The sequence below is a fragment of the Poecilia mexicana genome, unplaced genomic scaffold (assembly GCF_051168715.1).
Source record: "Poecilia mexicana isolate PSO_F unplaced genomic scaffold, ASM5116871v1 scaffold_13, whole genome shotgun sequence".
In the NCBI taxonomy this organism is placed as follows: domain Eukaryota; kingdom Metazoa; phylum Chordata; class Actinopteri; order Cyprinodontiformes; family Poeciliidae; genus Poecilia; species Poecilia mexicana.
Window position 1 is genome coordinate 11,003,996 of NW_028263382.1, and position 16,359 is coordinate 11,020,354.

The 16,359-nt window shown below is 38.5% G+C and overlaps 1 protein-coding gene across 1 annotated transcript in view; it reads right to left on the minus strand.

Annotated features, from left to right (window-relative positions):
- Positions 1-9,255: 9,255 nt before the first annotated feature.
- The window catches only part of foxo1a (forkhead box O1 a), a 34,768-nt gene continuing 27,664 nt past the window's right edge, over positions 9,256-16,359 (minus strand). The window contains exon 3 of the mRNA XM_014981258.2: positions 9,256-15,125. Within this exon, the coding sequence (XP_014836744.2) occupies positions 13,944-15,125 (1,182 nt within the window). The 3' untranslated portion in view covers positions 9,256-13,943. The remainder of the gene's footprint in view (positions 15,126-16,359) is intronic.

A 16,359-nucleotide genomic window follows, 5' to 3' on the forward strand; every position in this document is an offset into this window, starting at 1 on the left:
CCGCTTTGTCAGGATCAGCGGTCAGTGTTTGTCGGCTGCTCTCAGCGCTGTTGATGGTGTTGTTTTCAAATGTCCTGCTGATACTCGCCCACACGTACCCTGAATGCATATTATTAGGTCGGTGCTCAGGTAAGCGATATGTTCCTAGATAAAACGTAAACAAGCCTGAAACACCTCATGACACACATGAGTAGAAGGGACACAGAATTAAATGCTCTCATGAATAATTTCATCAGTGGGTGAATGAGCCTCTGGAGCAGCAGGGAACTGTCTATATCCTGTCTCTGACTGAAACACATGAAATATGGCAAACTTAAATGATACCTAAGGGATTTTCTCAGATTCATTCATGTTTAAACACTCAATATAATAGTCTTTCAAATCCTATGTAGGCTGACAAATGTCCTGTAAATCCAATCTTGATAAAAAACATTAAAAAAACACATCATCTGAACTTTTTAAATACACAGCCTTGACAATGTATTCATATCCCTTTGAACGCTTTTACATTTTGTCATTTTACAATCACAAATTTCAGTTCTTTTTCTTTCTTTTTTTTCGTTTTCAAATGGAAACCTGAAAGGTTTGGTTGTACCTTTTCATCCAGATTGCTCTGATTCTTCTGAATAAGCTAAAAAGCAACCATTTGCCTTAATTTAATAAGGTGTTCTGGTCAATTAAATATCATTAAAATACATTAACATTTGAGGTTAGACCAGGAAAAAATGTGAAAAAGTTGGCAGAGGCATTTTTGCATCATCCCACTTTCATGGTAACACATGGCAGACATTAGTGGGAAGCTATTTCATTTACATTTTTGGTGATTTATTATATGAATATGAAAATATTTTCCCCATTCTTTACATTGGAAAACCAACATTTTCATGTTTACTGCTGCTTTGATGTGGTAAAAAGAAAAAAAAAAAGCATCTAAAATGGAAATAAACAGTTTATTCCTGCAACTTTTGCTATGTTATGTGTTCAAGCCATGTTGGATTCTAAACTCTGAATTGGCAAAGAACCTGCAACTTTATGATCCAGTGTCCTGTGAGACCCATGGGGTCATTGCACAAAGCTCAGTGATGCACAAGGGTAATCAAGCTTTCAAGAAGTACTGCAAAGGATCCCTAATCATTTCAAACACATTGTATTGTGTAAAAACAGAAGATTTATTTTAAATCTTCAGTTTACTGATATCTTGCCACATTGCATTACACTCTCTGTTTTTGGTGGCTTTTTGTTGAGGTTCGCTGGCTTCTTCTGCACAACAACTAATGCGTGCATAACCTGCCATGTGCATGTCTCAGAAGACTTGTTTTTATAGTAGTGATGTATTGTCCCACAGCAGTACACAGAGACAAACAGGAAAATAGAACAAATATGGGAAAAACATGCTAAAAAGGGTGTTCCTTTTAGTGAGAATGGACATCTTTCAGTGAAAACCGAAGAACCGCAGCTGATGGTTGTCAGTCTAAACATCTCAAGGCAGGCAAAAAAGACTAGCACCACTCTGTTAGCGTATGGGAATTAGGTGGCTACTCAAAATGCTAATTGAGCCGCTTTCCTTCAAATTTCATGCACTAAAACCCCAAGTCATCATCACACACTGCAATCTTGAGACCTTGTGGTTTTTACTTTTCGTTTAAGTGTGAAGATGCAGTCTGTGTCGAAAAGTTGTGAATTTGTTTTTCTTCCCTGACTGACAAAAACGTAGAGCCAGTGTTTACTCTTTACGTTTATTTTATAAGACGGACCACACAATGTGAGTGGATACTGCTGTTTGCAGTTAAAAATATACTCGTTCACTCAGTCAGAGCAGTACTCTACATTTCAAGTAGGAAAATATGTGATCTATTTAAAACTCGGAAAACACATTAAACAAAGTGCGTTGTGATCTTTTACTTTTCCCCCTGAATATTTTCAGCCAATATTTAATATTTCAACTGTATTTTGTTTCTTTTATTCCATTTCATAATACACTCTTACACATATGATGTTTTTTTTATGTTTCAAAAGATGAACATCTATATTATTTAAAGATGCTTTACAAATGCATTCAGATGAATTTTTTACTTTACACGATGTCACTTTACAACCAATGTATCACTGAAATGATATGGATTAGACCTACAAAAAGTAGCATACTACATGACATGGAAGAAAAAAATACATTATTTTTGGGATTTATATGCCCTTTGGTCTTATTTTCCTTTCAACTTTTTCCCTTTAGTCGTCTGTCTCCATGTAACCTAGTTATTACCCCCAATATCTGATACCTCTAAATGAAGTTCGGTGTAACAAAATGTATCTAAATCCTACAGAATTGTTAAACATGGGGAAACCGGCACAATTTATTCTCAGTGTAGGTAGCTGTTCTGTGAAAACATCAGAAGTTTGTAGGAGGACTTTAGTGAACAAACTAAATCATTCAGACTGAGAAACACAGCAAATTGTTCAGAGTTGAAGCAATGGAAAAGTTTAAAACAGGATTGGATTATAAAACAATATCCCAGACAGTTATCTCATGGAACACTCATTCAGTCTTCTGTTTTGAACAACTGCAAACTACAAATGGGAAAATAAGTTGCGAGAGAGTATTTGTTGTCGTCTCCACAAATCTCGTTTCTTTCAGAAGAATGGCAAGAAGAAAGTCATTGCTAAGAAAAAACCCACAAGAAAGATTTTTCCACAGGACATCATGCTGAAAAAGCTGCTCTGATTGGACAAAACCAAGAACTGTTTGGCCTTAATGAGCAACCCCATGTATGGTGGAAAAATAATCTGAACAAATAATAGCTGTGAGGAAGAGAACATTGTGAGCTTAGAGAAGACATAAAGAAGGAGCTAAAATAGGATGGTTTAGATCAAAGCATATTCACATGTTGAACGGCCCAATCAAAGTCCAGACCTAAATTCAGTTCCGAATCAGTCAAAAAACGGAAAGATTCATCCAGTTTGACTGAGCTTGAGCTTTTCTGCAAAACAATGAGCAGAAAGCTCATCTCTGGAAGAGAAAAACCCCAAAAGATTTGCAGATAAAGCTGCTGCAAAATGTGGTTCGCAGTGTTGACTTGTGAGGCTGATTACAAATGTATAGCACTTTTTATCTGTTCACACATGTGAAAACTATTACTTTCCTCCCTTTTTCCAAATACCTAAGACTTCATTTTGGTCTATCTAATATGTTCCAATAAAACACAGAAAGTTTAAAAAGTACGAATACTTTAGCAAGGTATTGTCAACAAACCAGATTTCCCCCCTTCTTTTCCCTCCTTGTAGTTTTTTTTTGCAGCTATGCCACACAGCTTTCACTGTTTACATCCTGCTCTCTTTTCAAGATCTTGTTTATTCTTGACACTGCCAGTGTGTGACTCTCTTGACTTTCCTACTATCACTCTAGAGGAAATGCCATGAGTCGCGTGCCAGTCACAGCTAACCTCAAACCCAGGCTTGGGTGGAGAGGGGCATTTTTCTTATAAATCATGGAATATGCCTGTGGGCGATCCATTGGCAGGCAGAGAGAACAGCCGCAAATAGACACCCATTACATGTAGTAACAGCTTTTAGCAACACAAAGACTGACTTTAGCAACCATCGCCTGTGGTATAGCTGGAAAAAAGGGCTCCCATTGTCTCTGTGCGATGCTGACTTAGTCATAAGATATTCTCAGACAGTCAAATTTAATCCATCAGATATAAACTGTTTAAATTCACATCTGTCCGTTTTCTTCTCAGCACCTCCGGGTTTGCGAGTAAGACAGAAACTCCCTTAATGAACCCCCTCTTGAGATGTCAGTGGGCTGGCTTTGACATATTTTGGTCCTCAGTGAGACACACACAGACTCTGCTCTGTCTGGCACCACTACCCGGCACTGCGTGCATCACACGTCATAAACAAAGCTCTCTGGGATGTATATCTTCTGCCTTGATGATAGATACTGAAATAATGCCGGAGGTATTTAACAGGGGCTCTTTGAGGAGGAGTATGGCACAGTACAAAGGCAGCAAGGAGCTAAGACTGATGTGGAATGTAACCAACCTGGAAGCCTGACTCATATGGGGCTAATCAGTTCTAGCGAAGCATAAATTACAAAGGGGAGAATGGCAATGGTGGGCACCGCAGTCACAAACTGTAAAGATTAAAAAAAAAAAAAAAAGTGAGGGAGACAAAGACAGAATCAGATCAGTATGCGTATATCATGCCTGTTTTGCGTCTTATCTGTGCTGCAGAAAAGGTCAAGTTGGGACACAAATCACACCACCATGTTGGGCTGTCTCCTTTTAACTTTAAACAGCGGAACTACATCTGTTTCTCCTTTTCTTTTCCCAGTTCTGTGTGTTTCTGTCTTTTTATACCGTTTGCTGGCTCCAGAGCAGTCGCTGTTGGACCGACTGATGTCTTGTAATGCAGCATTAGTCTTCTACAGCGCTTCATACATTTAGGCAGTGAAAACTTTAAAACCGTGCTTTACAAAAGCATTCCTACTCATTAATCATTTTCAGGCGTTGTCACGCTATGACCACAAACGTCTACATAATTTACTCAGATTTTATTTGACAGAGCAACCTCAATTACTCTATCATTTTAAACTAAAAGGGACAGGATACATGGTTTTAAATGGTTCTTGTAAACAAAAAGCTAAAAAATGTTAAGTACTTTTGCATTCATTCCCTCATTTAGTCTGATAAAATCCAGTGAATGCCCTGTAGGAGGCATAACAAATGTTTTTTTTGTTGTAAAAGGTGCTCTGAATGGATAAAAGCAAAATTAAACTCTTTAGCTTTCACACAGAAGATTGTGCGGCATAAAACTAACACTACGTCGCATCCTGATGCAGACCAGTGGTGGGGAAATCATGCTGTGATTTTCTGCAGAAGGGACAGAGAGGTGATTAAAGTTGGAGGGAATATGGATAGAGCAAAATGTAGGGTAATCCTGGAAATTTAAGCATACAGCGAGAGGAACGAGGGTTTTAATCAGTGCGTGTTCATGTGTTACTTTGACTGTGCATAGCACAGTCAAAGTAAAGACATAAATCTGATAGAGAATGTAGGGAAAGACTTGTAAATTGCTCTCAGATGCTCTTCATCCAATCTGATCTCAATAAGATACTCTGAAGTGATGCACTTTATGCAGATTTATGCAGAAAGAGATGTGCCAAACAAAAGATGCACATGTGTCAACCCCCCCCCCACCCCCCCCCCCCCCAAAGAAAGGCAAATTAGCCTGCATGTGTATTTTTTACTCTTCATACCTTAGCGAGGTATTGAAGAAATGAAAAGCTCTTCAATGTATTTACATAATTTGATCTAGTTTGACTGTCCAGTCTGTTAAAAATGCAGCCAGCAGAAAACTTTACCATTGATTGCTGAATATTGTAGAAAGAGTGATATGAGAGTTTTTGAGACATAAGCCACTGGAATTTTTCTTCCTAAAAAGAAAAATCTAGCATTTGCCTTCTCTGTCTCATGTGACATTACAACATATCACATGATTTAAAAATGAATTTCTGTTATGGTCCGAGCTTTGTTTGTTTTGTTTTTCTTTTTCGTTTTTTTATTTATTTTTGGTGCGCCTGCTGCTTCCCTCCCCTTCCACCAGGACAATTTCAGTCCTATTGCTTCAACTTTTTGTGTCGCCTGCTCCAAAACAGAGAATGGTGTCAGGGGGTATAGAGAAATTGCAAACAAAAAAAAAAGATACTTTTAAATCCAAATATTTCTGTGAAGTTAAATGGAAAAAAAAAAATCTTGTCAGTTATTTTTTCATAAATGAAGCATGGGTCTTTTAAAGGTGGTGATTTCTGTGTTCCACACTGGCTCTTCGCTGGTAACATGTCCCCATTTGATCCATGTCTTTTGGGTCCGACGTCTCTGTGAGACTTATTTGTGTCGTTCCCAACGGATCTCCCTGAGCACACACTGTCTTATGCACGTTCAGGCTTGTACGAGACCTGGGAAAGATATGTTTGACATAGCACAGAAGAAGTAAGTTGCGAAAGAATGCTTTGTGTCTTCATATTTTAACCTGTTAAGACCGGATCCAGCACATAGATAATGTGGGATAATGCAGAATTTTAACTTTTTCTGCAGGGTTTTTTTTTTTTTTTTTTTTTTTGTCATAAAAATTGACAAAAAGTATTTGTGCATTTCAAATCCTTTTAAAATGTTTTTCACCTTTAATAAGATACATTGTGAATAAATCAGGCGAGTAACAAACAAATCTGTAAGTATTCAAAACTAAAACAAGAAAAACATGTTCTCCCATTCAAACTTATAAAACGCATATTGTTTTTCTTATCTGATTAACCTGATATAAACTTCCTTTGGCTTTTTAAGATTTGTCTCAGGTTGCTCATTTACATTTGCACCCATAATTTGCAGAGAGGTCACAAAGGATCAAAGTGATCTCAATATACAAAGGGATCAGTCAGGAGAAGGGTATAAAAAAATCCTTTATACAAAAAACAGCCTTTATACAAATAAAAAACAATTGGAGATTGTCAACAAATGGATAAAATCCATCCATCCATGCCGGGGTACGATTCCAAAATAAAATGCCACTAACTTTGAATAACTTCAAACATTTTGACAGATTTTCTATATTGGTTCTCAGTGCAATTAAACAATTTTAACAGTCATATTAATTCATATCTGTCCAGTTAAAAGCTAACGTTTAAATCAGCCATATATGTGTTCCTACAACATTCCCAACCGACAGTTTGGAAACTAAATTGAACAGATGGTCACGGCATCAGCACTTGAAGATGTAAGATTTATTTACTGGGAATCTCCTAATGGCCATAATTTACTGCGTTACAAAACAGTGACAAGACTCTACTTATTTTTCTTTCAATTCAAAGCAGGAGCTGAAGGAAACACTAGTTAGAACCAAATGGGCCAGTCCACCCGGAGCAGAAAGAGTTTGAGGTCTGTGTCATCATACGTCCTCACACTACGTCTGTGTCCTGACACGGCCCCAGTCATCTAACCGCATTTTGTCTCCTGGCACCCAGGGGTATATAGGAATCACATATGCCTTTGGCAGGACTTCACGCCTACATTCCTCAGCTATGTGCTCACACGCATTTTCTTTGCTCCAGCCTTCCCTCCCACTTTGCTCTGACACCAAAACTTGGCTCACATTTTTTTTTGCACTATAAAGAAACACAAACACTGTTATTTCCTGGACAAATGGGGGTGAAGTATGCATTTTGCCACCTCTATGAAAGTCACTACCTAGGCTGACTCAGACAGGTTGGTTCCAAAGGTTTTTCAAGCTTCTGTATCACGCCACAGGGATTTAGCAGGGCCCCATATTTAAATGTTTTTGTTAAACATAAAATGCAGGAATGGGACTAAGTCTGTTTATAAGCTCGGGATTTTCAGATGACTAGTCCCCAGTGACTTATAGTTTTGGGTTATCTATTACTAAAGTCAAAGGCAACGAGGCCACAGAGGCTGTGCAGTTTGCTGTCTGGGGTGAATGAGTTCATGGGTAGGGGGTGCATGGTGAGGAATGTGGCTGTAAGAAAAAGCCAGGAGGAATCATTATAGGGAAGCAAAGAGACGCCAGAAATGGGAGCAAAGCATGATTACTGATTTTTCTGTTTTGGGGGAAAAAAGAAGTCTCTGCATGTGGTTTAAATCTTCCATTTTTGTGGGGAGATCTTGTATGCCTGTGTGACATTAACTTCTTTCTAGTTTCCTATACTCTGTGGAGCTGATTAAGCCAATACTTTGCAGAACTACTTTTGCTTTTCTGAAGACAGTTTTTTTTTTATTTGTTCATTGTTCTTTACCAACTTGATCAGGTGTGTTGAAACAAGGAAACATCAAGACGTTTCTGAATTAAGGCCCTAGAGGACCAGAGTGTGACACTTGTGAAATTGTTTGCTGCAGCTGTATGATGTTGTCTCCTTAGTCTCAAGCAATTTACAGACTAAAACAGGTTTTCATCAAGGATTGTTTTGTATTTAACTCCAGCCTTCTTTCCATTAAGTCTAAACTGCTTACCTGTCTCCTCAAAAAAGCTTCCCCTCAGCATGGTGCTGTCATCACCATAGAAATGGTGTCAATCTGTCACCGTTTGTGCTGAAGTGTACTTCATGGAAGATGATAAAGGAGGAAAGCTTGGTTGTGATCTGCGGCTGCTTTGCTACATCTGGCACAGAGCGTCTTGAATCTGTGCAGGGTACCTTGAAATCTCATGACCATAAAGGCAGAGTGTCTGCCTAGTGTCAGAAAGTTTGGTCTCAGTCACAAATCATGGGTGTTCCCACAGAAAAATGACCCAAAACATAACTAAAAACTCCCAAGAATAGCTAAAAGCAAGACACTGAACAGATTTAAACGTTACTGAAGGTCTGTGGAAAGAGATGAAACACACCAGCTGGAGAAGGCACCCTTGAAATCTGAGACAATGGAGTAGTTTGCCCATGAGGAGTGGACCACAACACCTGTGGACAGGTGGAGAACTCAACAGATAAATAAATTGCTCGATTTCTTAAAAAAAAAAAAAAAAAAAAAAAAATCTGTGTATTAAAATATGAAGTTATAGATCCTATCATTTTTGTCCAGGTCTGTTACAGTAGTTTGTAAAATGATTTTGTCCAAACACATTTCAAAAGTAATGTTTGATTTTCATTAGTTATTTCTTAGTATTTAGTTTATTTATTATTTCTTTCGTCAGTTCCAAGTTATTTCAGTGACAATTGTGGAATTTTCATTCAGTGATAGCATGGGCGCAACTACATATTATTCAGGTGGATGGGAAAACATAAATCGGCGCCCCCCCGAGACGAAGACACGTGAAAGGTAAAACTCGCTACATTTACATTTACATGTGCATGAGGTGAAGGAGCGTAAGCGCCCGGTGAAGTGTATGCGAAGGCATCATCGGGGCGCCGCCCCCTCCAGACCGGATTTTGACGCCCCCTCTGGTGCAGTGCCCCTATGCGTTGCATGTGCTGCATACCCACTTTTTGCGCCACTGAGTGATAGAGATGTACAGACGATGTTGACCATGTGTTTATGTGCACCACCACTGTGTGTTGCTCTGTCCGATAAAACCCCAAAAGAAAGAAATGTTTGGTTATCGTGTGACAAAATGTGAAAAAGTTCAAGGGATTTAACGTTTGTTGAGCTTTACGGGTCATCTCATTTTCTTCTTCAAGGACAGCGACAGTCTGGCTGCGCCAAACTAAAACAAGATTTCAAACGACTTTTGTGCCCACAGAACGACAATTCCAACACATTTTTTTTTTACACAGAAGTACATTTATTTAGATCTGAAAACATTGATATCAAACAATATTACATTTTCTTATCATTACAAATCAGACTTCACAATTTCATATATATTTTTTTAATTAAGTAAATGTAACAGATTTTGACTCTAAACTATAACGTGGGAACTCTTCCTCTTGTTACGAGGAGCCCTTTGTAATAAATGTAAGTAAAAGTGCATCATCTAAATTGGTCCAAAACATGCCTCTTGAGCAGGACTTCTCTGATGAATAAATATTGTGTATTTTCAAAATGCAATATAACTTCACAATTTTTTTTTAAAGTAATTTGCTTTTTGTTGCTATTTTTCTAAAAACCTTTGATAATTTCAGTAAAAACAGTATAGTTAAAAGCTTAGCATATCGATCACTGCATCATCTATTTTCTAAATAAACTTCATTTCCCCCCCCTTAGCCCCCATATAACTATCAGGAACATAAAGATTTGACAAGAACAACACCATAACATCACAGGGTTATGTTACAATAAAACATTTTTTGTTAAAAGTTCAAGGGGGGGAAGAAGAAAATATAACAGCAACATAGAATTAAGGAATACAATGCATAGATTCAATCATCTGAAAATGTAGAGATATAATTTACTTAGTACAGCTCTTTAGCTTTTAGAGTAAATCTACATAGATTTAATACAGTTAATCCTGACTTGAGTGACCGGCACAAATATATTTATACATTTTTACATAAAAATTATATATATGGTTCTGAACATATCACATGATGGAGACGTTGAATATATCGCTTTGACCTCAAAGGCAGATTTGGCTATAGTACATATAATGGCATGTTTGGGGTTAAGGAAAGGCAATGCCTGGCATGCAGGCCAAGCAGCAGCTTCTTTGAGGGCTTCTCTGCTTTTTGTAAAGGGTTAAGAATTTAGCTTTAGTCTTCTACGATTTGACAATTCTGGCTGTACTGAAATGTTACTACGTTTACATGCTCAAACTGAAGTTTTCACAGAACATTTATCTGTGTTTCTAAAGCTGAAGTCATGTCAAAAGAGGTTGTATAAAAACCGGCAAACGCAGAGTCCTCAACAAAACGAGATTAAAACTCTTGTCATGCTCCAGATACAGCACCCTCCACAATTTTGCAACCCTGGTAAACATGTGCAACAAAAAAAAAAAAAAAAAACCCTTAAAATGATATGAAAGTAATCTAAAAACGATAAGAATGTCATGTGAACTTATAGGGATCAAAGGTTACGTTGCTAAGATATTTGAAAAACATAACCATCTCCTTATGAGTGCCATTTAAAGCAGTACCTGAAAGTGGATTTAGTGTAAAACCTACTTTTCATTATATTACCATTAAATATACATTTTAACCCTTGTATAACAAACTTCATTTAAGACGAGTAAAGGTAATTTAGATTTAAGTGAATCTGTTACAACTCATAAACAGGTTGGAACTGCAAAAATAAACTATGTTGATTAACAAAAAGTTTATCTCTTAAACATTCTTCTGTGGTAACGTCTTGGCTTGTGATTATCACTATACATTTGCTTTCACAAATAAATTAAATAAGTAAAGGCTTTTTCTAAGTTTAACAGTTGTTAAAACTATATTTTGTTAATATGGGAAGCTTGCTCTACTAAATAAATGCAATTGGTTGGTTGGATTTGAAAATATATATTCTGTATGAAATTATGCTGCTGCTGCAAAAAGGAATTGTTACACAAGGCTTTACCAGGTGTTGCCAATAATCATGGGTTGCACTGTAAATCCCACTACTAAAGTTACTGTCAAACTTAGTTTATTAAATTCCTTTTTTATTCCCGATCCTCTTTGCCTTTTCGTCATGAAATGAGTTTTCAGACACATTCACATTTTTGACTCTACATAAGATGAAATGTCTGTTAGTCCAGCGATCAGCGAGAAAATGCAAATATACAAGCTTAAGATCAGACTAACACTCAGTGGCATTCTTTTTTTAGGGACAATAAATTTAGTAAACCTTTTAATAAACAAAAATTAGGTGACATCAAGACATGTAAATATTTAAAGAGACAACAACAAGCAGAGGTAGGAGAGGACAGATTAAGAGAAGTAAGGCTGTTCTTAAAGACAGCATCAGAGGGCTCCTTTGGATCAACTCTAACCTTTGACACCAGAAAGAAAACACAACAAAGCTCTGGCACAGGCTGGTTATTTGCGTGAAAATGACAGCAGCAGCGCTAGGAAATTTCTTTCATCCAAACTGTCTGGAACTAGTAACATTCACAGCACTAAATGTGTGTTCAGTAAACCTCAGCAACATCATTTTACAAAGTTTTTTTTTTTTTGAGCTCCAGAAAAGCAAACAGAGATTAGAAATATTTTTTTTTCTCTCTTCAAGACTGCTGTATTTGAGCATCTCCTGGACTGTAGACATTTACAATATTATCTGAGCCTGCAGTCAAAAATCTACAATTTCAGGCACAACAAATAGGCCCCTGTGGTATTAAGGTTCAGAGTGACGAATAACTCAGAACGATTCCGACGTCCGAGTGCAGTTTGTGCACCAGCGTAAATCTATATTAACCTCAAATAACTTAGCTCACAAATATATACTATATCTAGTAAACATGTACTGCTTCATTTTAATATACATTTTCAAAGTATGTACAAGAAATCAGCCTGACTGACCTGTTCACCAAACGTGTAATTAAAAGATCCAGTTTTCATTTTTATTTTTGAGCTCACTTCTGCTGGTTTGATTTTCATTTCCTTTCTGTAAACAGTATTTACAAACTCAATAAAAAAAAAAGAAAAAAAAAAAAACAAGGAACAAATATTACAAACTGTTCGATTACATTATGTACACTCAGGCAACAAGCATGTTCTTATGTAACAACATTCTGAGTCCACCGAGAAATCTCTCATTTTTAAGCACTTCAGTCCCAAAACACACAAGACGCGTTACCTTCATCGTTCGTCAGAAGCTGAAATAAGTTTTTGGTACAAAAAGCTTGACTGATGGAACATTACAAACAGCTTGTGAAGGTGCCCATCTTCTGATTGTTGTGCCGATGATGATGAGATGTATTTGGCAGTGTCTGTAACCTTTTGCGTGTAAACTGGAAATACAGCGCCTTGCAAAGGTATTCATACCCCTATAACTTTTTCCAATATTTTTTGTCAGGTTACAAAAACAAACTTCAATGTGTTTTTACTGGGATTTTATGCAACAGACCAACACAAAATGTGCATAAATGTTAAGTGGAATGAAAACAACTCAAAGTTTATAAACTGTGTTAGACATAACAAGCTGAAAAGTGTGGTGTGCTTTCGTATTCAGCCACCTTTAGTCTGAGATTCCTAAATTAAATCCAGTCCAATTGAATGCCTTCACCTAATTAATCACTAAATAGAGTCCACCTGTGCTTATTTACAGCATTATAAAAATCAAGAATCAACATGCCCAACAAGTCAGTGAGCAGGAATCAGAATTAATTCATAAAACATCAAAAGCTCTAATGGAATATTTATTTATTTACTTTTTGCACCATATGCAAATAAAAAGAAGCCCATGGTAACTCTGCAAGAGTTACTGGTACCACAGTTCAGGTGAGAGAATCAAATTTGGCCTTTATGGATAAATGGCAATTATAATGCCACTGTTGAAAGACAGCAATGCAATGTTTAAAATTTCTCACAAGTAAAGGGACAGATTATATTGAAGAAGTCACTCTGGTCAGGTATAACTAAAACTAGACTTAAACATTCTGACATGCATACAGAGCAGGGATTATGAAGGAATTCTAATACTGCCAATCACCTCTGGAAAATATATGGATGCTGAAACATGATGCCGTCAGCATCATGCTGTCTGGATGCATTTTTTTGAGCCATGTTGGGGAGATGGATGTTGAAAAATGGAGGGCAATACTGAAAGCAATACTGCTGGAGTTTACAGAAGACTTGAGTCTGGGGAAGAAGTTGACCTAGCAACACGAAAACAATCCTCAATCTGCTATCAAAGCTAGAATGGAGCATATTCATGTTTTAGAAAGGACCAGTCAAAGTGCAACAATAAAATCCAACAATTGAGAGTCTGTGTCAACACCTGAAAACTATTTGCAAATGTTCTCCATCCAATCTTATTGGGCTTGAGCTATTTTACAAAGACGACTGAGCAAATAAATATCAGTCTCTAAATATGTCAAGATCCAAATGTGTAAAAAATGATAAAGGACCTGGAGAAGTGATTGCAATGAAACATCTTGAACAAGAATTTTTTTTTTTTTGTCACATTCACTCTTAAATTGTGTTGGTTTTTGTCATGAAATTCCAGTGAAATATAATTGAGTATGTGATTGTAATGTGATAAAACATGAAAAACTTTAAGGGGTACTAGCCCTTTTCAAGACACTGTTTGTGTTTCAGTTCGACTCTCTTGTTAAGGCAAAATGTTTGGCACTTGGAGAAAATCCTGATCTTGTCTTCATTGGCTCTGAAGTTGACATGTCCATAAAGGGTCTGCAGAAATAATGTTGCCTGAAAGTATAATTTTGGAGCAGAAATGTTGCTGCATGTCTTTTTCTTTTTCTTCTTTTTTTTTTTTTTGGGATACGAAACTTTAATCTCATATTTAATTTTCTTTCTTTGCCTAAACAGCATTGTGTCAGTTGAGTAAATCTCTGATTGCCTTCACTTTCTACCCGGACACCCAGCTGTGTGTAGTGGTCTTCACTCCGTGTGGGAAACCTTGCTGGGTCACAACTGGCTCAAAGTTGAAGTCCAGTGAGTCGCCGTCCATGAGCGTTTCATGGAGCACCCTCTCCACGTCGATCTCAAACTTCTCGATGGACATGTCATCCAGGTCGCTTGGAAGTTTCTCCATGTGCGAAGGTACGGACATGCCCACTCGACCATATCCGTTGGTGTTGAGAGGACAGAAGCTGCCGGGCATGCCTCCCCCACCGAGGTGCCCAGGGAGGCCGTAAGGCATCTGCATGGGGCTTTTGGTGACAGGTAGACGTGCGCCGCCCCCGTTGTAGCTCAGCGACATGAGCAAGCGGCCATTCATAGCTGGTGACGTGGCCTGGCCTTGGCTGTGCACGTTGTGGGGGTGAGAGAGACCGTGCGGGTGAGCGCTCCCTCCTGCCATGAGTTTGACTGCATGCTGGCTGCTGCTGTACGGTGGCAGCATGCAGCTCCCGCTGGACTGAGACACCACTGTGTCCACTGACGGCATCATCTCGCTGTGCTGGTCGGTGTCTGACGTCAGCAGTTCCTTCAGGAGCCCAGCGGGGCAGCTGTACTGCCCCATGCCGGGCACGAAGCCGGGCTTGTTTTCTGACAGAGTCTGCAAAGGCATGGATGGCAAGGTGTTCATCCCAGCTTGGCCGTAGACGCACTTGTGGAACTCCTGCTGCGACTGCGAGCCCATGCTCGGGGAGCTGTAGGCCGGGTAACCGGGGCTCGGCTGCATCATCGGTGAGGGGGAGGACTGGGAGGAGCCAGGGGTCGTCGCCCCGCCTCCGACCTGTGAGTTGTTGGGCGACAGCAAGTTCAGGTTGTCCAGGAGGTTCTCCATGACATTCTCAGAACTGTGTCCCAGAGATCCAGTCATCTCGGTGAGGCTGGGCAGCGTGGCTGTCATCTTTGATCCTGGAGCTCCAGGGTAGCCCATGTGCACATCGGATTCCCCGAGGTCGTCCTCAGGCACGAATGGTGAGAGGCGCCCACTAACGGTGCTGGCATTGGAGCTGGTCCGAGGCCTGAAGCCGTTCCAGGCGTCGTAGTCATCGTTACTGTGGGAGTTTGGGCTGCCGGGCCACTTGGAATAGGAACCTGGGCTGTCTGCGCTGCCATCGGGGCCACCCTGCAGGGACAGCTATGAGGAAGAAACCAAAGGGAGATTATCAATGTTCCAGCGATGAAATAGAGAAATTAATTTAAACTTTCATTTAATTTGCACAAAAAGTAATTGTATTCTAAGTAAAGTAAATAAGTCTAAGGTCAAAGGAGAATGTATGTGTTTATAGAGCAATTTTGTTTAATTCCTTAGCCTACTTGGGAGCCTTTCCCAAAGACTGGATGTTATTTACACTGGAAAAATGTTTGAGCCCCTCATAAAGTTTGCAAGGGTGAATAATAGTTTTCATGCTTATAACAAGGTGCAGAGCCACACAGTAAACCATGCACAGTTTCTTTAACTGTCTGTGCTTCAAGTAACTGATATAAGGATAACTTAAACTAATAAGAATATGCTCCTGGCTAATTGTTTCCGAGGAAGAAGGGAAAGTAGATTTTTAAATTAAAATCAAAACCCATATTTGGTCTAACGTTTTGGTTGAATGGTTGAATTATCATCAAAACACTCTTCAAATGAGTGTCTCCTAATATTGTATCTGGGAGGCTAGTAGATCTTGAACAGGTAGAAACACGTAAAAATTTGTTATCTTTATGGGATTAAGTGCTTATCTTAATCCGAGTAGACACCTTTAAAAGAAGTCAAGCGTCAACTAAAGGAAACCTACCGCTACTTGTATAAATAATTCTATCATCGGCAAATAAGAGAACGATAGCTGGATGTAGACCTATTATTATTTATATTAGTACAAAAAAATGAACTGGTCCCAAAATTGATCTTTGGCAAACAGCCTTAGACACACATTGGGTTCTGTCAGTTAGGTAGTTTATAAATCAATTCAACATTTTTTAAGTCTTAAGATGTTCAAGTCAGGCTTTTCTTGCCTGACCCAATTTCTGGTTTTCTTTGAGGTCAGAACTGTTGATTCTGACTTTTCCAAGGACTAAACCATAGAAAACTATAAAAAGTGTTGTAGGTTTCTTGATATAACACTTTTCAATACCAGCAAAAAATGTTTAAACATCAAATTCGATCTCTCAACATTCTTATCACTGACGCACTGAATGAATCAGTGATAATCATTTTTGATGAACCACTCAGTGACCAGAGCTCACCAATTGAAAACTGACAGATTTTTGGATGTAACTCGGTTTTAGATGTATCTAAAAAAGAAAACAAGTTTGGCAAATGATTTTTTTGACACACAAAGCAACTATTTGTTTTTGTAACAGGTAGGACCAGGTTTATTGGGCCG